The sequence below is a fragment of the Podarcis gaigeae genome (genome assembly GCF_964106915.1).
Source record: "Podarcis gaigeae genome assembly, chromosome: 12".
In the NCBI taxonomy this organism is placed as follows: domain Eukaryota; kingdom Metazoa; phylum Chordata; class Lepidosauria; order Squamata; family Lacertidae; genus Podarcis; species Podarcis gaigeae.
In genome coordinates, this window is record NC_139688.1 from 53,339,128 (window position 1) to 53,360,865 (window position 21,738).

General features: G+C 42.8%; 1 protein-coding gene and 1 long non-coding RNA gene across 2 annotated transcripts in view; both read left to right on the forward strand.

Annotated features, from left to right (window-relative positions):
* The window catches only part of LOC310828716, a 232,064-nt gene that overhangs the window by 160,226 nt on the left and 50,100 nt on the right, over nt 1-21,738 (forward strand). The window lies entirely within an intron of this gene.
* ITGA9 (integrin subunit alpha 9) overlaps nt 1-21,738 on the forward strand; it is a 231,444-nt gene that overhangs the window by 159,606 nt on the left and 50,100 nt on the right. Inside the window, exons 19-22 of the mRNA XM_083706263.1 lie at nt 15,479-15,571; nt 16,544-16,623; nt 20,198-20,281; nt 20,884-20,992. Of these exons, the coding sequence (XP_083562389.1) occupies nt 15,479-15,571; nt 16,544-16,623; nt 20,198-20,281; nt 20,884-20,992 (366 nt within the window). The remainder of the gene's footprint in view (nt 1-15,478; nt 15,572-16,543; nt 16,624-20,197; nt 20,282-20,883; nt 20,993-21,738) is intronic.

A 21,738-nucleotide genomic window follows, 5' to 3' on the forward strand; every position in this document is an offset into this window, starting at 1 on the left:
ATTTTTTTTATGTTTTTATATATGTTGGAAGCCACCCAGAGTGACTGGGGCACCGCAGTCAGATGGGCAGGGTGTGTGTGTGTGTGTGTGTGTGTGTGTGTGTGTGTGTGTATCAATCATGGAATAGGACGTTCCTATTTTAATTGAAAAAATGTTGGAGGGTATGTGTACACCAAGCTGCAGAATGAAATAGGATGGACTGTACCACTTTATATTAAAAGTGGGCCATACCAGTTGCAAATATCCCGTTCCATGTAATGAAAATCTGCCTGCAAATAATCTGAAGTGGTACAGTCTATTCTGCTGCCTCATCCTGCTGCATTGTGTAGACCAGGCCTTAGAACACTGATAAAGAAAGACTTGGCCTGAAATGTTATAGCAATATGACATCCACATGCACAACACATAACTTCTGGTCAATCCGTAAAGGTCTCTTTTCCAAGTTGGACATGCCACCGTGTAATTTGGGGCATGTCTGTTTTGTACAAACAGGCCTGATTTCCTGTCTTACGTGCTCTCATTCCATTTGGTCAGGCATTTACTCCTTAGGAGAGATTTAAGGGTTTTTATTTAACAGATTCAAAGGTGCAATTAAGAAGATTTGTGGTCTCCGTATGGAAAGGGATGTTCTTTTCTACGCTCCACGCAGTTGCCTTCATTTAACTGAGCTTATTCTAGGGAAGGGGTGGTTTTCTACACGAACACATAAACAACCCTCATCTTATTTCTAATATGTATAGTCATTTTGGCCATAACTGAAGACTGATTTATACAGGAAAAAGGCAACAGCATAGGATCACTGTGTCATTCATTCAAGCACTGCAATCTCCTATTCCTCTGCCTAGAATTAGTGTTACTTTAAAAAAAACCCCAAAAACTGAGATTTATCTTCCAAAATATAGTTCATTTATGGCCCATCTGTAGCATTTAGATTTCTAGAAAATGCATCCTTGATCAGCTGCTATTTCCTTTTTATTTTTCACTGGGGAGTTGCTGTTATAAGTTATATATATATATATATATATATATATATATATATATATATATGCTTTCGTAGATTTTCACGGGTACAGGAATGCAGGTTTTGGTGTCCTCGGGTGTCTTCCCGTGTAAAAGTTGGGGTGTCTAGGCGACGTTTCGACGAGGTCTCACTCGTCATCTTCAGGCTGGTGCTTTCGGCTTCTTGTTACTGGAACAGAGCGGGATCTCAATGTTTGAGTTCCTATAAATACTGTAGAGGGGGTGTGGTGTCTAGCCTCCAATGTTCTGGGCAGAGAGGAAGTTCCCAGGCTAGTGTGCCTTTTCTTCTTTTGTTCCTTAATTACTTGAGAGATACCTTGAGTGATTTCTTGAGTGATATCCTGAGTACCACTTAGGTGGGTCATTAGGTGTGGATTAGTTGCTAAAGTCTTTGTGTCTTGACCTCTTGAACTTTGTGAAGAGTTTTCCTGAGAAGATGGCTGTATTGCACTTAGTTGTGCTTTGGCTTGGCTTCGTGTATAGGGGCGAGCTGTGGTTTTGTGGCTTGTGTCAGCCAGATCTGTGTAGGGATTGCAGGGGGGTGCAGCATCCGGAGGTGCCACCATGGATTGGCTACTGGATGGTGTCAGTAATTCATCTGTGGAGAGGGTCTGGGTTTGGGTCTGGTGTGGTTGATTGGTGTTGGCGTTCTGTGTGCCTCTGGATCTGGTGTCAGTTTTTGTGGGGAGGGCTAATTTCCAGATGTCTGGCAAGCGGGATGTGTCGTCACGCTTGTTCATGTTGTGAGGGTGTTTCTCTATCTCGATGGCTTCCATGATTATTCTCTTGTGGTGATGTTCCGTGTTAAAGAGCAATTTGGAATCTGCAAAATTAATTTCGTGTCCTGTTTCTTTCATGTGTTGGAAAAGAGAGGAAGTTTTTTCTTCTTTTTTGACGGCATTCTTGTGTTCTGCGATACGTGCATTTATTCGTCTGTTTGTTTGTCCAATGTACGTGGCTGGGCAGACTTTGCAGGGTATTTCATAGATCCCTTGGTTTTCCAACTGGATTTTATCCTTGGGGTTTCTGAGGATATTGGCTATTTTTTGGTTGGTGCAAAAGGCTGTTTTGATATTGTGTTTATGGAGGATTTTGCTAATTTTATCTGTAGTGCCCTTGATATAAGGAAGGAGGGCCATGCCATTGTTTTCTTCTGTGTCTTGGTTTTTGGGGGGTGTTTCCTTTTGGATTAGCTTCGTAATCCTGTTTTGCTGGTATCCATTGGCAATTAACACATTTGAGAGATTCTGTAACTCAGTTGTCAAGTGGTCTTTGTCAGCCAGGCGTTTGGTTCTGGAGATGAGAGTCTTGGCTACGGAGTTTATTTGTGCAGGGTGGTGGTGTGATTGTGCATGTAAGTAGCGGTTGGTGTGTGTTTTTTTCCGGTAGATAGTGTGTCCTAGGGAGCCATCAGGTTTTTTGTAGATTAGGACGTCAAGGAAGGGAAGTTGGTTGTTGGCTTCTATTTCCATAGTGAATTGTATTTTGGGGTGTAAGTTGTTGAGATGTGTGAGGAAGCTATCCAGTTTTTCCTTCCCGTGTGGCCAAATTACAAAGGTGTCGTCAACATATCTGAGCCAAAGTTTGGGTTTGTGTTCTGACTTGTCTGCAAAGTCTGCCCAGCCACGTACATTGGACAAACAAACAGACGAATAAATGCACGTATCGCAGAACACAAGAATGCCGTCAAAAAAGAAGAAAAAACTTCCTCTCTTTTCCAACACATGAAAGAAACAGGACACGAAATTAATTTTGCAGATTCCAAATTGCTCTTTAACACGGAACATCACCACAAGAGAATAATCATGGAAGCCATCGAGATAGAGAAACACCCTCACAACATGAACAAGCGTGACGACACATCCCGCTTGCCAGACATCTGGAAATTAGCCCTCCCCACAAAAACTGACACCAGATCCAGAGGCACACAGAACGCCAACACCAATCAACCACACCAGACCCAAACCCAGACCCTCTCCACAGATGAATTACTGACACCATCCAGTAGCCAATCCATGGTGGCACCTCCGGATGCTGCACCCCCCTGCAATCCCTACACAGATCTGGCTGACACAAGCCACAAAACCACAGCTCGCCCCTATACACGAAGCCAAGCCAAAGCACAACTAAGTGCAATACAGCCATCTTCTCAGGAAAACTCTTCACAAGGTTCAAGAGGTCAAGACACAAAGACTTTAGCAACTAATCCACACCTAATGACCCACCTAAGTGGTACTCAGGATATCACTCAAGAAATCACTCAAGGTATCTCTCAAGTAATTAAGGAACAAAAGAAGAAAAGGCACACTAGCCTGGGAACTTCCTCTCTGCCCAGAACATTGGAGGCTAGACACCACACCCCCTCTACAGTATTTATAGGAACTCAAACATTGAGATCCCGCTCTGTTCCAGTAACAAGAAGCCGAAAGCACCAGCCTGAAGATGACGAGTGAGACCTCGTCGAAACGTCGCCTAGACACCCCAACTTTTACACGGGAAGACACCCGAGGACACCAAAACCTGCATATATATATATATATATATATATATATATATTTGCTTTCGTAGATTTTCACGGGTACAGGAATGCAGGTTTTGGTGTCCTCGGGTGTCTTCCCGTGTAAAAGTTGGGGTGTCTAGGCGACGTTTCGACGAGGTCTCACTCGTCATCTTCAGGCCAGTAACAAGAAGCCGAAAGCACCAGCCTGAAGATGACGAGTGAGACCTCGTCGAAACGTCGCCTAGACACCCCAACTTTTACACGGGAAGACACCCGAGGACACCAAAAACAATATATATATATATATATATATATAATAAATTCAGCTGCTTGGGATTTGTTTGCCCTTCAGATGTAAGAACCTACTGCATCTACTGTAACTGGTTGCAGATATCCTGGTTTTAAAAGGATTAGGCTCAGATTAAAGGGGCAAGAAGAGGAAGCTCATTTATCTTAAATATCCTTTTGACAGCATCCTTTTCCATGGTCTTGTCAGTCCCACGTTAGTCCCTTAACTCTTTGTTTCTCTCTTCAGCTCACTTGTGAATTGATTTTCTGATAACTTCTTGTGATCTTTCTCTGTGCACCAATAAGGGCTTTGAAGTCTAGTGGTTAGAGCTGGCCTGCAGATCTGGATTTGGCAAAATCAAAGACAAGTTTCAGCTCAGCTTCCAGTAGTTTGTCAGCTGCTCTATCTCCCTCCCTTAAAGACTTTCTAAATGCAGGAGTGAGTGTGCATTATTTGAAAATATATATCTGTGTTCATTCTCACTAACCCATGGTTTGTCTTAGCATTACACATGAACAAGGCCAGCTAAATTTTAATATTAGCAAAATTCATTTTTATAATGTAATCAGTGTAGTGCTGGTAACTGGTCCTTTTCAGTATTTACAGGTGAAGATCATACAAAAGTAAATTGTTAGGATTTAAATCAAGAAAAATATCCGCAAAATAAAGACTAATTCAAAACTAAGCAGGGTCCGATATGGTTTCAAATTGGACATTGAGATTCCTGCTTTTCAGGGGATTGGACTAGATGACCCTAAGTTCCCTTCCAACTCTATAGTTCTATGAAATCTATGAAACAGTGTCTGATCTGTTCCATACAAAGTAAGTTCTGTAGAGAGGCTTCTTTCTTGGCCTATCACAGTATGTGAGAAGTATTAGTTTTGGCTCTTAAGAAATAAAGTTTCTTTTCCTTGGCAGCAAGACACAGTTGCCTTTTAAAAACTTTGCCGTATATCATTCTAATGAATGAATGGACTATGTGAGTGTGAGAGTGTTTATGGAACAAGAGCTTTGAAATTGTTAATCGCAACCGAAGTATTAATAAGCCACAATAGAATGTCTCACCTTCTTCCTACCCACCCCAGTTGATGAAACTGAATGAATTTACGTGCCACATTGGCCACACCTATATTCTCCCAATTGGTGCTATATATTTTACAGGAGAGCAGACTCTGCAGATAATTCATGGGGCTGACATTTTCAGTGACAGCCCTGTGTTCTTTATAAAATAGCCCCACTCCCTCTCCATGTCACGTTCCCTAAATCCAAACCGAGAGGCTGATTCTAGTGCAATAGCTTTTAGTAACACCACATAGACAACAACCCAGAGATCACACCAGTCTTTATTTAATTCATGGCATAGAATTCAGGTGTGTGCACTGGTGGAGAACCATTGTAAAAATGACCCAATGCAAAAATGCACCACATCACCTTCCTACGTGTCTCACTGTGCAAGGTGTACATACAAGTGATTAAAAAAAAGAGTGGCACTTTTCCAGCATAACACTTGTGATCCAGAAGCAAAGGTTTAAGTCATGTTCTGGATTCAGTGACTTTTTTTTTTACTCATTTAAATTTGTAGAATGACAGACGATTCTTGAAAAACTATTCCTGTTAAAACTCAAGGCACACATACTGTATTAACTTCCTGCATAGCTGTCAACTTTTCCCTTTTCTTGCGAGGAATCCTATTCGGAATAAGGGAATTTCCCTTAAAAAAGGGAAACATTGACAGCTATGACTTCCTGTGGATACAGTTGTGTTTACCAAACGGGTCAGATTTTAATTCTGATAATTTCTTTCCCCCCCTTTTTTCTTTTTGGTGATTACAAAGCAATACATTTTGAGATGCTCAAAATGAATATCTTACGTACAAGGGGCTGTACCCCTGCTCTTTGCTGTCCCTCTTGCCATCCCACCACAAGCCCCAATACCTTCTCCTCCCTACCCCATGTGACAAGATTTTTATAAATTATTTTTAACATTGCTTTTAATGCTGTAACCCATCCCAGCACCTTAGGATGAAGGTCAGGTAATGAATTAATGCTACTACTGCCCTCATTGTTCACCTTCCCGATTCCATTTCTGAGGCTGTTTCTTCCATTCTGCAGTCCCACTTTGTACCTCTTCCACCATGTTCATGCCTCTCCTCCTTTAGTACACCTGCTCTGCATTGCCTGCATCTTCCTCCTCCCACAAATTGCCACTACTACCGGTAAGTACTCTTTTCACCTTCTGCCCAATTACGAAACTGAAGCCACCTCCTCCTTAAGACCCTTTCATGTTCCTGCTTTCTGTGGGATGTGATCCATGAGAGGCAGTCAAGTACAACATTTCTTGTAATGCTGTTTTCCATGGTCTTCTAGCTAGGATTGCTCTGCTAGCTCTCAGCTAGCAGAAGCACTGGGATTATTCCCCCATATGGGGTAGATCCACATGTACATATTTGTAACTAAGTCTGCCTTCAGGAATCCAACTGTGAACTGATGTGAGTAAACTTCTTTTATTGACTTTGAATAAGAAGTACGCATCCTTATTCTTTTAAGAGGGATTCAGGGGAACTTACCTGGAACGTACAATTCAATCTGAGACAGACTGAATTGTATAATAGTGAGAGGCTCACACGAGCCTGCAACCAGCTATCTGCTGTGCATATAAAAGGGGGATGTAACTCTGCTACATAAAGGAACTTGCTAGCGCGAGGTAGGAAGGATATTGATAAATAATATAGCCTCTCCTGCCACCCTGAAGATCTGGTAACCATAGACTAATAGGACGTATGACAGCTGGAGCAAGGCACACTGGATCAGCTCATAAATTGGATCTACACACATATCTTCCTGTCCATCTCCCTCATCGCACTTGGTTCCTTGCACTGATGTTCATTAATGCTCTACCAGTCAACCTTTAAATATATATATTATTAAATTGGCGAGATTTCGCCCATCTTTAATCTGAGAACTTATTCCGGAGGAAAGTCTCTTTTAAGCTTTCCGTTTTTGCCTTGTGCATTTTGACCGAAAAACCAAAATAGACTTTGCTCTTTAGCTGATTCAGATGTAATTCCTTCCTTGACATGATAACTGACTTGGTGATAAATTTGGTCCTTTGGAGAAATAATAGCTTAGTCTCTCTTAAAAGGAAAGAAGTCCAAGAAGGATTCCAAAAGACAGAGAAAACACAAGCGAGTCCAAAATGAGACTCTCGCCAGCGCTTTCTTAAGGGAGCCTCTGTTAGAATCCTCTAGCTTTAATGGCATTTTATCACAAGAACCTGACTTGCAGAGGGAACAGACTTCTCCTTTTTTGGTAGAAATGAACTAGTATTTGTGCTGATGATAATCTTACATCAGCATGTCCCGGAGAGCATGCAAAGAGAAATGCAGAAGTAGCTCCACCTTTGAGTTGAAATGGCATTCAGTATTACAAACAGCAATGAGAGAACCCGTAAAGGTTTTTGGCTGCTTGTCTTGGATAAACACAGAGACATTTAGCTGCTTATCCTGAGCAATAATTCAGAACCTTGCATCTGCAGAGCTGCTCTGCAAAATTCACAAGCATCTTTTGATTTCTGTTTTTTTAAAACACACACACACACACACACACATTTCCAGAACTTCCTGTCTACAGACAGGGCCGGATATTCTTCACATCCAGCCCATCTAAACAGCAATTTAGCTCAAGTAACTTCCTTTCCAATTGCAGAATTAGAAAGAGTTAACATGTAGGGAAATCAACACAAATGAAAGGAAAACCTGTTTGAACTCTTGTTGGCAGCCTCCTCCCTCTCTTCTCACCGTGCAAATGCTCTTTTGTGTTTTCAGTTTGGAACTTGATTGTTTGAGTGTTTATATATTTTCCCAAGTAATGTGTGCTGATAATGCACTGGGAGCTCAATCCTTAACAGTAGTATTCACTATATCAGTTTAGATCAGTGTTTCACAAACTTGGGTCTTCAGCTGTTTTTGGACTACAACTCCCATCATCTCTAGCTAGCAGGACCAGTGGTCAGGGATGATGGAGACCCAAGTTTGGTTTGGATGCTTCTAAATTTCTAGCATAGCAATTGGTGGTCTTCTTGTGAATCACTGCTGTTCAAGTTTTGAAGAAGACTGTCCTTGATATCCTTCTTTCTCTCTCTGCATTCCCATATCTAAAGGTGTCAAATGATAGGTAAACCTTATGTGGAGTTAAGCCTGAACTGGGTCTTAAATCTGAACTTAGATTGAGTTCTGGTTGTAGTTAAGTTGCATAAAAGCTTTAATTTAACTTCAGAAAATGAATGCAAACAATTTTTCAAAATTCTCCAAATGTTTGCAGATATTTATTAATTTTTTAAAATGGTTTCCTTGCAAATGGAACTGTACTAATATTCTCCTTCCTGCCAGACCACTTCAGCTTTCTCAAATGCATGACTTCAGATATATATACACGATGATTCAAGGATTTCTGGTTTTGGTTTTGTTTAGATTGATCTAACACTCTCTGTCATACTTTGGACACATTACTTACAGCATTTTAGACACTGGATTCTTTTCCCATGTGCTAATGTTTCTTGTTGCAGTTACAAAGGTAGAGGAGAGTTCGGAGGGGGAGAAACTATATTGAAACCCCCCAGGGATGTTTCTTTCCTTCGTTTGGAGATTTCCTGTGTAGTCAACACCTGTGATCTCATGATCCAAAAATAGATTCAGCTGTGCGGCAGCGGGGTTGGGGGAGCTTTTCTGCAATTAATTCTATTGAAAAAGCCCTCCCCAAACAAGCAGGGACTCCAAGATGTGAAACCAGAATTTGCTGAATTGGAGTTGTGGGTGTGCCTTCAGCACTTACTAATGAGATCATGGAAGAAAGCAGGAAATCTGTGTCCGGTGCCAAAGAAAATATTCTTTCCTTATTTTTTTTGTTAGAATTCCCCTTCCCCTTCCTAGAACAAGTGTGGAGATTCTTGCACTGACAAACTCTAAAACAGTGAATCAGACACAAGGGTTGCATATGTGCTGCTGTGAATTATGCAAAAATAGTGGCTGGATCTGTTTTCCCCTGGCACCCCTCCCCCATTCCCTTTTCCTTTTATAGAATGTCTAATGGATTGTAAGCTCCCAGACAGGGATTGTGTTGTCTTTTAATACTTGTACAGTTCCTGGACATGGGTGGCGCAGTGGGTTAAACCACAGAGCCTAGGACTTGCCGATCAGAAGGTCGGCGGTTCGAATCCCCAGCTCCTGCCAACCTAGCAGTTCAAAAGCACCTCAAAGTGCAAGTAGATAAATAGGTACCACTCCGGTGGGAAGGTAAACGGCGTTTCCGTGTGCTGCTCTAGTTCGCCAGAAGTGGCTTAGTCATGCTGGCCACATGACCCGGAAGCTGTATGCCGGCTCCCTCGGCCTGTAAAGCGAAATGAGCGCCACAACCCCAGAGTCGGTCACAACTGGACCTAATGGTCAGGGGTCCCTTTACCTTTACCTTTACAGTTCCTGGAAAATGTTAGGTCTTTCATAAATGATGTGTTGGTCCAGACCTTCATCCTTTAGCTCCACTGAAATCAATGGAGCAGGTTAGTTGACGCTAACTTAAGAACCGCTAACTTAAGCTTGGATCCAAAGATAGAATAAAATATTTCCACATGTGTAGTGTTGTCAAATGTGTTAGATTTTTGGAGGAACAGCATAGCTCTATACAGGTATTCAATTTGATCTTGAGGAGGGCTACATTGGGGTGGGCTACATCACATTCATCCAGTGCTTTACCAACTGCACTGGCTCCCGGTGGAGTACAGGGTCAGGTTTAAGGTGCTGGTTTTGACCTTTAAAGCCCTATGCGGCCTAGGACCCACATACCTACGGGATCGACTCTCCTGGTATTCCCTTAAGGTCCACAAGTGACAACATTTTGGAGGTCCCAGGTCGCAAGGTGGTTAGATTGGTCTCAACTAGGGCCAGGGCCTTTTCAGTACTGGCCCCGACTTGATGGAACGCTCTGTCACAAGAGACTAGGGCCCTGCGGGACTTGACATCTTTCCGCAGGGCCTGCAAGACAGAGCTGTTCCACCTGGCCTTTGGTTTGGACTCAGTCTGTCCCTCATGTTTCCCTCCCCTTATGGTTTTGATCTATGGGCTACTTTTAAAATGAGGCTGCATTTTAAATTGCATTTTAACCTGTATTTTAAATTGGTCCCCCCCATTATGTTTTTACTGTAATTTTACTGGTGTTAGCCGCCCTGAGCCTGGCTCTGGCCGGGGTGGGTGGGGTATAAATAATAATAATAATAATAATAATAATAATAATAATAATAATAATAATAATTAATATTAATAATAATAATGTAGGGGGTTGGTTTGACAGGGAACTTTTGAGTTTCCAAGGTTTGTGATCTCAAGGAGAGTTCTAATAGTGCTCAGCTACGCACAGTTAGAAGGTCTCTTTATATCTTTGTAGTAAAGATTGAAGGTTGGGAGAGGAGAACAGTCCGCACGCATAGGGAATGGTTAAGTCTCGACCAGGGCAAACATATCCAGCTCCCTACACATGTGTTCAGGCTGAACACTTGAATAGGGCTCATAATATCTAATAGGGGTATTTCATTAGCTGCCATTCATTTTAATGAATGGGTAATTAAATAGTGTCGTTTTACAAAACCCGAGTGTGTAAGCTTTTTATTTTACCATTTTACCATTCTATTTTATCCTGTTCTTTTAAATCTGTATCAAGGAATGTAAAAGGATGCACATTGTTTCATCACAAAATGCTCTGAAGAAGCTGTTACTTTATCTTTAGTTGTCTTTTGAACTTCCTCTCTCCGGATGTGTATAGCTGTCAGCTTGTTTGATCTTATCAAAAAATGTAAGTTAAAAAAAAACCTGTTGCATTTTGTCCAGGAAATGTCTCTTCTCAGTATACAGTTTTTTAATGTTTGTGTTGCTGGATTTCTTTGAGCTGCCTAGATGTATTTTTGCACAAGTAAGGTTTGATGTAGAAAATATATTTAAAGTTAAAAAAGCACATTCAGGTGTTCAGCACTAGTTCACATATATTTCTTCAAGCCACACAACTGAGTGAGAAACTAGTTTGTTTTTCTTCCAAAGTTATAGTTCCTGACCCTTCTCAGGTGTTGAGTCTCCCTGGTCAATTGAGGAGTATTAAGTGTCAGGCTGGGACGCGGGTGGCGCTGTGGGTTAAACCACAGAGCCTAGGACTTGCCAATCAGAAGGTCGGCAGTTCGAATCCCTGCGACGGGGTGAGCTCCCGTTGCTTGGTCCCTACTTCTGCCAACCTAGCAGTTCGAAAGCATGTCAAAGTGCAAGTAGATAAATAGGTACCTCTCCGGCGGGAAGGTAAATGGCGTTTCCGTGAACTGCTCTGGTTCGCCAGAAGCTGCTTAGTCATGCTGGCCACATGACCCGGAAGCTGTACGCCGGCTCCCTCGGCCAACAAAGCGAGATGAGCGCCGCAACCCTAGAGTCGATCACGACTGGACCTAATGGTCAGGGGTCCCTTTACCTTTAAGTGTCAGGCTAAGCCCACGTGTATTAAGGAAATGGTCATCCTGTCATGAGATGATCAAAACAAGAGGAGAAGGAGAGCAAAGCAGACTTAGATAAGTGTATATAGGGACATAGAAATCTTTTTTTACCTTGAGTTAGACCAATGTTTCCCAAACTTGGGTCTCCAGTGGTTTTCAGACTACAATTCCCATCATCCCTGACCACTGTTCTTGCTAGCCAGGGATGATGGGAGTTGTAGCCCAAAAACAGCTGGAGGGCCAGTGTTTGGGTCTAACACTGAGTTAGACCATTGGTCCACCTAGCTGTCCATCCCAGAAATGGGTAATCTGTGGCCTTCTACAAGTTGTTGGACTCCAAATTCCATTAGCCCCAGCCAACAACATTTAGAGGGCCACAGGTTTTTCACTGACTGGCAGCAGCCCTTTGTGGTTTCAAAAACAAGTTTTTCCTTGTCCTACCTGGAGAGTCCAGGGATCTTTTGCATGCAGAACTCCTGCTGAACCACCTTGGTACAGCCCGTTGCCAAATATAAACACTGTAGGTGTTTTTGGGGAACCCTGGTGTAGCTCTGGTGTTCCCCACAGCTATTTCAACACATCCTATTGCCTTCAGACCAAGAGCAGCACAACACATTTCAGCTATGGCTGTAGTGCACAGTCTGAAGGATGCAGATAATTCTAGGTTATTTGCTATTGCAAGGAATCCAGGCGAATACCTTTCAGATGGCTTGAGAGTGAAAACATAGTACTTTTGCATCTTCAGACAGCTAACAATGTAAAATGAACATGTTGTTCCAAGGCTTCCTTCTGTTTGAATGAATGATTGATTAAATTTAGACCCCACTCTTCCTTCAAGTAATTTAGGACAGAATCTGTGGTTCTTTCCTCCCTCCATTTTATCTTCACCTGTATGGTACGTTTGGTTGAGAAAATTGGTCTAGTTACCAGAATACTCACTGAAGTGCTTGGATTAACTAGGAGTTTGAACCCGGGTTTTCCCAGTCTTGGTTCAACACTGTAACAACTTTGTGACATACAGAGAGAATCCCTTATTTGAAATTTTCCATTAAATGCTGTTGTTATTATTTGAAAACAAAGCAAACGTGCTTCAGAAATATAAAGATTTAATGCCTGGTTAGGTTTTTTAAAGTAATCTAGTGCTATTTGATCCTCATGGATGCTCCGCCATGAGTGCTTTGAGTTGTTTTGAGCACAGTAAGCTGGCTTAGGGGACACGGGTGGCACTGTAGGTTAAACCATGAGTCTAGGACTTGCCGATCAGAAGGTCGGCTGTTCGAATCCCCGCGATGGGGTGAGCTCCTGTTGCTCGGTCCCTGCTCCTGCCAACCTAGCAGTTTGAAAGCACGTCAAAGTGCAAGTAGATAAATAGGTACCACTCCGGCGTGAAGGTAAACGGCGTTTCCGTGCACTGCTCTGGTTCACCAGAAGTGGCTTAGTCATGACCTGGAAGCTGCACGCCGGCTCCCGTGGCCAATAAAGAGAGATGAGCGCCGCAACCCCAGAGTCAGTCACGACTGGACCTAATGGTCAGGGGTCCCTTTACCTTTACCTTTTAAACTGTCTTATTCCAGGTTAGACAATTTGCCCATCAGGTCCAGTATTGTCTACTCTCCAAGATCATAGCAGAAGTCTTCTCCAATACAGTGGTGCCCCGCAAGACGAACGCCTCGCAAGACGAAAAACCCGCTAGACGAAAGGGTTTTCCGTTTTGGAGGCGCTTCGCAAAACGAATTTCCCTATGGGCTTGCTTTGCAAGAAGAAAGCCCATAGGGAAATCTCCGGGGACCTCTTTTAAATGCTAGCGGTGGGGAGCAAAGCCTTCCCCCCCCTCCGGCCTTCAGAAGAGGTCCAGGAAGGCCGGCGGGGGCCGAAAGGCTTTGCTCCCCACCGCCAGCATTTTAAAAGCAGTCCGGGATAGCAGGGAAGCGCTTCCCGCTATCCTGGATGGCTTTTGAAGGCAGGCGGGGGGGAGCAAAGACTTTCGCCCCCCGCCCGCCTTCAGAAGAGGTCGGGGGACAGACTGTCCCCGGACCTGGTCTGAAGGCGGTTTCCATAGGAACGCATTAATTGATTTTTAATGCATTCCTATGGGAAACCGTGCTTCGCAAGACGAAAAACTCGCAAGACGAAAAGACTTGCGGAACGAATTAATTTCGTCTTGCGAGGCACCACTGTACTGTTACCACGACCTTTTTAAAAAAACTAGAATTTCTGGGTATCAAAGCTAGGATGCTTTCCATGCAAAGTATCAACTCCCCCACTGAGTTATGATCACTCTTTTTTGTTCATTGGCCACAAATGGCTCTGTTTGTACAAGATCCACGCGCAACAGAACAAGATTTGATTCTAAACCATGGGTAGGCAAACTAAGGCCTGGGGGCCGGATCTGGTCCAATCGCCTTCTAAATCTAGCCCGCCGACAGTCCAGGAATCAGCATGTTTTTACATGAGTAGAATGTGTGCTTTTCTTTAAAATGCATCTCTGGGTTATTTGTGGGGCATTCCCCCCCCAAAAAAAATAGTCTGGCCCACCACAAGGTCTGAGGGACAGTGGACCGGCCCCCTGCTGAAAAAGTTTGCTGACCCCTGTTCTAAACTGTCCCAGGCAGTGCGCATGCGTATAACTTACAGAAGTTTGTGTTCTTCAGCAATACATTTTTCTGCAGCATTCTTTCAATTAAAATCCGGATCATTTCTCCTAAGGTAACCATAGCTCTGCTAAACTACTGAGAATATAAATGAAAATACTAGATGAGAAGAAATGTGGGAGTTTAGGTTAAAGCGAAACCAAACATCATATTATTGCATCCATGGAAAACCACAGCAGGCTGTTGGATGGTGATCAGCCTAACTTGTAGGCCTTGAGACGATTATATGGAGGCATTTTCTAAAACTGCTCAGATGGTCTTTTAATTTCTGAAAATAGGAGGCCCTTGGATGTGAGGAGTGAGTATATTCAGCTACCTCCTTTATAGGTTTTGCTCAAACCAAAACGGCTCACTTTTAATAATGATTAAGCCTTAGATACGGGACGCGGGTGGCACTGTGGGTTAAACCACAGAGCCTAGGACTTGCCAATCAGAAGGTCGGCGGTTCGAGTCCCCGTGACGGGGTGAGCTCCCGTTGCTCGGTCCCTGCTCCTGCCAACCTAGCAGTTCGAAAGCACTTCAAAGTGCAAGTAGATAAATAGGTACAGCTCCGGCGGGAAGGTAAACGGCGTTTCCGTGCGCTGTTCTGGTTTGCCAGAAGCGGCTCAGTCATGCTGGCCACGTGACCCGGAAGCTGTACGCCGACTCCCTCGGCCAATAAAGCAAGATGAGCGCCGCAACCCCAGAGTGGGCCACGACTGGACCTAATGGTCAGGGGTCCCTTCCCTTCACCTTTACTTTCCCTCGTGCTCTTGATAGCTAAGTTTTGCCATCAACTTTGCATAGGAAAAGCAAACTAAGCTAGCTGCACTTACTGTGCCTCTTACTGTGGTCATTTAACCACTTAGTAACCATTTTGTAACCTGGAATACCTTTCAATGATACTATGTTTTTCTTCTTCTCTGTGACTCTTTTAGAAACTGTAGCTAAATTCCTGTTGAGAGCACCAAAGTCACAACCTAAGATCTTGTCCAAATAAATGTAACTATGCTTCTTTACCATTAGGTAGTTATTTGGTATTATATCTAATCTTATTTTTGTTTGTTTGTGTAACTAGATTTATATACTGCTTAATCATCAACCAAAAACTCTAATCAGTTTGTGTAAAATAGCATAAAATATTAATTGAAAATACAGTTAAAACAAATGTAAAAAAACCCAAAGTGTCCCAAAATTGATCAAAATATAAAGCCAGCGGTTTAAAAAACAAGCATACATAATAACATTGCATGTTAAAATTATGTGTGTGGGGTTTGCCTAAACAAATAAAATTTTAGCACATGTTGAAAGCAATACAGCAAAGGCACTTGCCTAATATTAGCATTTTTATATATTACTGGATATGCAAGTCTTATTGTGAGGAGTGTTGATTGACTCGGTTAAATCCCACTGGTTTCATTGGGAAGAAAGTGCATCTAACTTTGTCTGGATACAGCCCAGTGTTTTCTTCACCACAGTTTCATGTACTGAAGCATTTCCTCGCTTTCCCCTCTTTTTCAGGATGAGATGGGCATTGCTTGCGAGTTGCTGGAGCCAGACTCTGATTTTCTGAAGTGCAGCGTGGGGTTCCCCTTCATGAGATCAAAGTCAAAGGTAGAGAGTTATGGTTTTCAGTAGCTGTGAGCTTCTCCGCGTAACAAGTGGACCTTTGGGTCTCTGACAGCTTTGCAAACACAGCATGGCTTTGCGCGTTGACCACAGAGGTGCTGTGGTCACCATTCAGCTCTCGCTGTGAAGTGCCCCTGGTCTTTCCTCACCAAACAAAGTTCAATGGTCGGGCTGTGGTGGCTGTTCCTAGCCACAGAGCCCTAATAGAAGCTGACTGGGACTTCTAATGTGAGTTCTTTTTAGCGGCCAGAAAACAATGCTATGAAGCTTCCTTGGCTGACATTTGGAGGAGAGCAGTCCACCGTTTCTGTCCTTAGCTGCCCTGCTTTATCATGTATTGTCTCCTGCTATTCAAAGTATGTATTGTTCAGATACATGCTATGCAATGCAGAGCCAATGAAAATAAATGGTGGTATTATTTTTTCATTCCGAATTTTTATTTGTCATATTTTTTCAGTTAGCTAGTGGGGCCTATAGCCTTTCATTCCAACAGTGCTGCTGGGTGTTTCAAAGCTAGATTCTCTGTGTACAACCAGTGAAGCCAATTGCCAAATCTATTTTGAATTCTTCAGTTTTTAGTTATTTCCTGTTCCTTGCTGTTCCCAGTTTCTTGAACTTGGGAGGGGAGCTCCTGTCATGGGACAGCAATGTGTTTACTCACATTTGATGGCATGCTCTGGTACAGATCCGAGAGGGGCCATACTTCCAATGTTGGATATGAGTTCCTGTCTGTACTTTCATATGTGAGTAATGCATGCAGGTGACGTTGATTATGTATAGAAAAACAACTATGGCTCTTTACCTATGAAAGCTTTAGGCATTTCAAATGGTGCTCAATGTATGCATTTTAGAGAAACGGCAGCAATGTCACGGAAGAAATGTATTTAATTCCAATATGGTTCATATCCAGAACAAGAGCCACAAAGTGCTAAACACTGTTTTCTTTACCCTTCCTAGTATGAGTTCAGCGTCATCTTTGATACTAGTCATTTGTCTGGGGAAGAGGACATTCTCTCATTCCTCGTCACTGCTCAGAGGTAAAGTATATTTCACTTTTAATCTTCAGGCAGATAGACGCAGGAAAAGGATGGGATGGTTTTATGGTGAGAGAGAAAAAACTGGCATGGGACTCAAACAGACTGACTTGTTCATCCGTAGCTAGATATGGACATATTTGGAGGAAAATGTTTATCGAATGCTGGCACAAATTCCTTCCTTTTCTTTCATTTTTTTTAAAGATGCACAATGGTTAACATTTTAGCATGCCATTTGCAGAGAAGCCAAGATTTAAATACTGGTATGTGTGTAGATGATAAGAATATTCAGAAAGGCACAGCATTCAGGATGCAGGCAAGAGTCCTGGAAGGATTAAAACCAGCGTATAACAAAGAATCTTTGCTCTCCTTTTAAGGAAGAACAAAAATGGTCAGTGATGTAATATAATTTAGCGTCTCAAGTGACTGAGACAGTCCATTCCCACGTTGCTCATTTCTTGAATGTAGCCTTGAATGTTTTTAAAATGGGCCGTTTATTTCGCTTTTCCTGGTGCTGTGGGAAGTTGCATCCCTGGGCTCTCTCCACTGTGGATCCTTTTTTTATTATGGATATGAGTTATGCACCACTCACAACCCTACATTTTTGTGGTGGTTTTACATGGCATTTTGGTTTTTTGTGTTCATAGCACAGGTTTTCTCGCAGCCATTTGCTGATTTCCTGATGAGAAAAAAAGTGAAAGGTTTTGAGAGAGGGACAATGAATCAATTGCTAGGACTTGCCTCAGAGGTATCCCTGTCATTACCACGTTCATTACTGAAACTCTCTGCTTAGACCAGTGAGGGAAAACACAGAACATGATTTCATACATGATTTAGTAAGATCTGCACAACGTTTGTGGTGCCAAGGGATCGTGACGTTAAACCTGATAATAGCTCATAAAGAATAACATGATGCGTTGGCTTAATCTCTCCCTGTTCTGTAATGACCTAAGACACAGCACAAAAAAGGCATTATTCCTTTTCTAAGCACCAATCTAAACTGACCGAGAAGCATCCTTTCCAATCTCTCTAGGTATGGAGATTAGTCAACACAGCCACATTTGTGCATGATGAATAATCAATGATTCTGCCTGGCTAGGGACCACTTTGAGATGGTGCAACTTATCTTTGTTGTATGTCGTGGCAAGATCCAGAAAACCTTGAAGCTGGGATAGGTTTACTCATTCCATTCTTGCATCCACTAAATTTAATTTTTCAGCCACGACTGCAAAAAAACCCCACAACTTATTTTCTGGCACTCCAGTGAAATATGCAATTGGATCCAAGCCAGCAAGCCGACAGCTTTTATTTGATGTTGATGGCCCATATACAGGGGGCTTTTTGGCCTCCCCCTATCCTGATTTGAAAGTTCTCGTGAGGCTGCTGAGCTGAATGTTTTTCTGCCCCCGGGGATATCCTGAAGTCTGCTAGGAGAGCATTCAGGCAGCTCTCAGTCTGACTACAGATCCCTCGTAATGGCTGTATAGGGATTTGATAAAGAGAGTGCTGAAAACTATAATGCACAGTGCACACTTCCCATAATTATAAGCCACAAAGAAGCAAAGCCCATCTGCGATTAGCCGCAGGAAATAGTTAAACTCACACGGGAATAAACAGCTCAGCTTCATGAACTTTGGCTCTTAGAACCCACCACTTCTAAAGCATAGGCTTCTGCTTCTGCTTTTTGATGATGTTAGATGTGATGTTAGATGCATGAAAGGGCACAATCCCACGCTTGCATCTAACATAACAACCCTTGATCCTCTGCTTAAAACACACACACAGCCCCCACACAGAACAGCGGGAGATGAGAGAAAAGAGCCACTGGTTGCTCTGTGAATCTTGAGGGGAAGAAAGTAACTCTTCAGAAATACCAGGTGTGTGGAACAAGATCCGTGCTGTCAATGAATGAGTGAGCTCAACACACCAGGCGGTCAAGGTTACTTGCAACTTCATTCCTCAGATTGTATTGTTTTTTATTATTATCCACACAGAGGATAATAGTAGGGGGATTCAGTGGCAAGCTGCTGAGTAAATATGGGAGCTCTTGCACAACCTCAGCATCCCAGAGAGGCCTTTTCCAACCTCATGACCTCCAGACATTTTGGACTGTGTTGCTGATGAGACACAGGATTTTTTTTTTCAAAAACAGAAATATAGCATGTAAATTGTGTATTTTCTTTGCAAAAGTGGCTAGTCTGTCCCTGCACAAATAAGATTCTATTCAAAAGCACAAGACACTGCCGTATGGAGCAGTCCTAGCCAGGGGGCCTGTCAGCTAGCCATGTTCTCAGGGTATTGCAATATCTCAGGATATTACATTCCATATCTATGGAAACACCCCCCCCCCCAATTTCCCAACAGCCCCTTTCAACTGTCAGCCTATGTTCCATGGCCACCAAGCATGCTCAGTCTCTTTTGGTTTCCTCCCCTTAACCCCCTCCTCCCAATATTGTTCCTAAATTTGCAAGACTTGAGGTGTCCCCAAGCCTGCCAATTCCTCCCTCCATGGAATGCCGCCATTTTGACTCCGTAAGAAAATGGATTTGCCTTTAGCGTATAGCAGGGATGTCCAACAGACCGATCATGATCTACTGGTAGATCCCTGCAAGGTTTTGGTAGATCACGGTTGATCTCTGGCTTCCTTTCCTTAGCGTCACTAAAACTGACTCCTGCCACACGAGCCCCCATTTTTTTTTAACAACTTTGAGCTGAACCCCCCAAAATCGGGGGTAGATCACAACTAGTCTTTAATTCTGAAAGTAGTAGATTCTGAAAGCAGTCTCTTGGCCACCCCTGATGTATAGGATACATTTACAGAGGTTCTGTCTGTTAACTACATTTCTAAGCCCCATAACTTCTTTTAAGCCCAGCAACTACCCTTCTTCCTGTTTTCTCCTGCAGAACAGTGAACGCTCCCCCATATTCTAGGTTCTAACACAGCAGAACTAGAACCAGTTTATATCTTAAGAAGAATCAAGTGATTCAAAGCTTAAAACAGTATCACTTCAGACTTCAGGTAGGGTAACTGCATTTTTGAACGCTCCCCCATGGAGCCCGTTCATGCACATAGGAAACTGACATGTCAGGTAAAATAAATGGATGAAACTCTTCATTACATATCTGCTTTGTAGATTTAAGGAGGTTTCTGGTTTTTTTAAGTGAACATTTACATATTCATATATACAGCCACTCATCCTCAGCTTGTGACTCCTTCATTATCCTTGATAGTCTTTATATTTTATTTATTTTAAAATTACATTTATTTCTTGCCTTTCCCCCAAAGAGCACAAGGTGACATACACATGAATTTTCTCTTCTCCATTTTATCTCCACAACAACCCTGTGATGTCAGTTAGGCTAAGAGACAGTGACAGCAAATTTTCATGGCTGAGTGAGAATTTGAACCTAGATCTCCTGGGTCCTACGGGAGATCTCATCCAGGAGGGTTCATAGAATCTCAGAATTGTAGAGTTGGAAGCGAACATCAAAACTAGACTCAAGGCATTCCTTTGGTCGGTTGTGTATTGCAAAAATCATTTGCACAGCTAGCTTGATTCTCGTGTTTTTGACACAGTGGGAACTTGGAACACAACCTCCAAGACAACTCTCTCATCTTGTCTGTTCCCCTGATGCATGAAGTGGACTCATCCATCACTGGGTAAGTAGCAGGTCATCAAATGAGCATGTGCACGTGCACAAAATTCCTTATCTTATTTTAAGCATCTCTTCTGGGAGGATATACCAGGGAGAAATACATCTGGGAGAAATACATTCTTTTCCTTGTTTACAAGTAAAGCTGGGGGCAGAATGCCTCTTTCCTCTGTACTAACTTCCCAGACTCTGAAAGCAGGACATGATGATAGGATTGTGTGTCTGTGTATTTTGTTTCAATCTTCGTTGCTCTTCCTCAGTGCAGAAACATTAGGCATTAATTACGGCACTGTAAACCACCTAAAAGAAGAAGAAAGACATTATTTCTGAGGTCAAATCAAATGTTTTGGTTCAGGCCCACTAGACCAAAGGTTAGGGTCAAATGTTCTGGGATAGTACAGGTCACACGGAGGTCTTGCTATGAGCCTTTCTGTTTTATTTCACAGTCAGAATTCTGTTTATGCTTTCCCTTTTTTAGTAGGATAAAGGCACTCAAAGAGAAATATAGTTTAAAATGGCTATTTAGAAGGGGATGCTATTTGTGCAAGGGAAATACAAAATGGGCTATTTTTGGGCACTCAAATATGACCTCCTCTTTCTCTCATTCAGAGTGGTCTCTCCTGGTTCTTTTGTTTATGGGGAGTCTGTGCCAGCATCTCAGTTTACTCAGCTGGAAGATCTGCAGTGTCATTTTCAGGAGCTGAACTTCACACTTCAGGTAAGAATTAAGCACAAGGTATGTTTGTATTTGTATGGGCTTTTCATTGTGACTGGTTTTCCTATCAACAGTTCAGCATGCAAAATCTTCCTTGCTTTATGGAGAAAGCTGCTAAGCTCTAAAAGATTTAGAATCCTATCTTCTGGCTAATCATTAGAGAAACCTATGGATTTTCTGTGGTGCTGCCATACCCTCTGGATTAATCATTTGTTTAGTGGTGGGCAGCCTAGGGGCACTGCTCACTGACAGAGATTCTCGCCAGTGGAGACCAGTGAATCCAAGCCAGTGTGGAAGAAGAGATTCGTCCTCCTCGTCCAAACCTCTTCCAGGATGGTAGATTTGGGTTTTGGGTTGCTCTGAAAGTTCCTTCCTGTTTAGGGCACAATCCAGCCCAAGTTGAGTACTGTTAAATTTCATAGTAATAATAATTTAACAACAACAATAACGTATTATTTATACCCTGCCCATCTGGCTGGGTTTCCCCAGCCACTCTGGGCAGCTCCAAAGGTAAAGGTAAAGGGTAAAGGGACCCCTGACCACTAGGTCCAGTCGTGGCCAACTCTGGGGTTGCGGCGCTCATCTCGCTTTACTGGCCGAGGGAGCCGGCGTACAGCTTCCGGGTCATGTGGCCAGCATGACTAAGCCGCTTCTGGCAAACCAGATCAGCATACGGAAACGCCATTTACCTTCCTGCCGGAGCGGTACCTATTTATCTACTTGCACTTTGACGTGCTTTCGAACTGCTA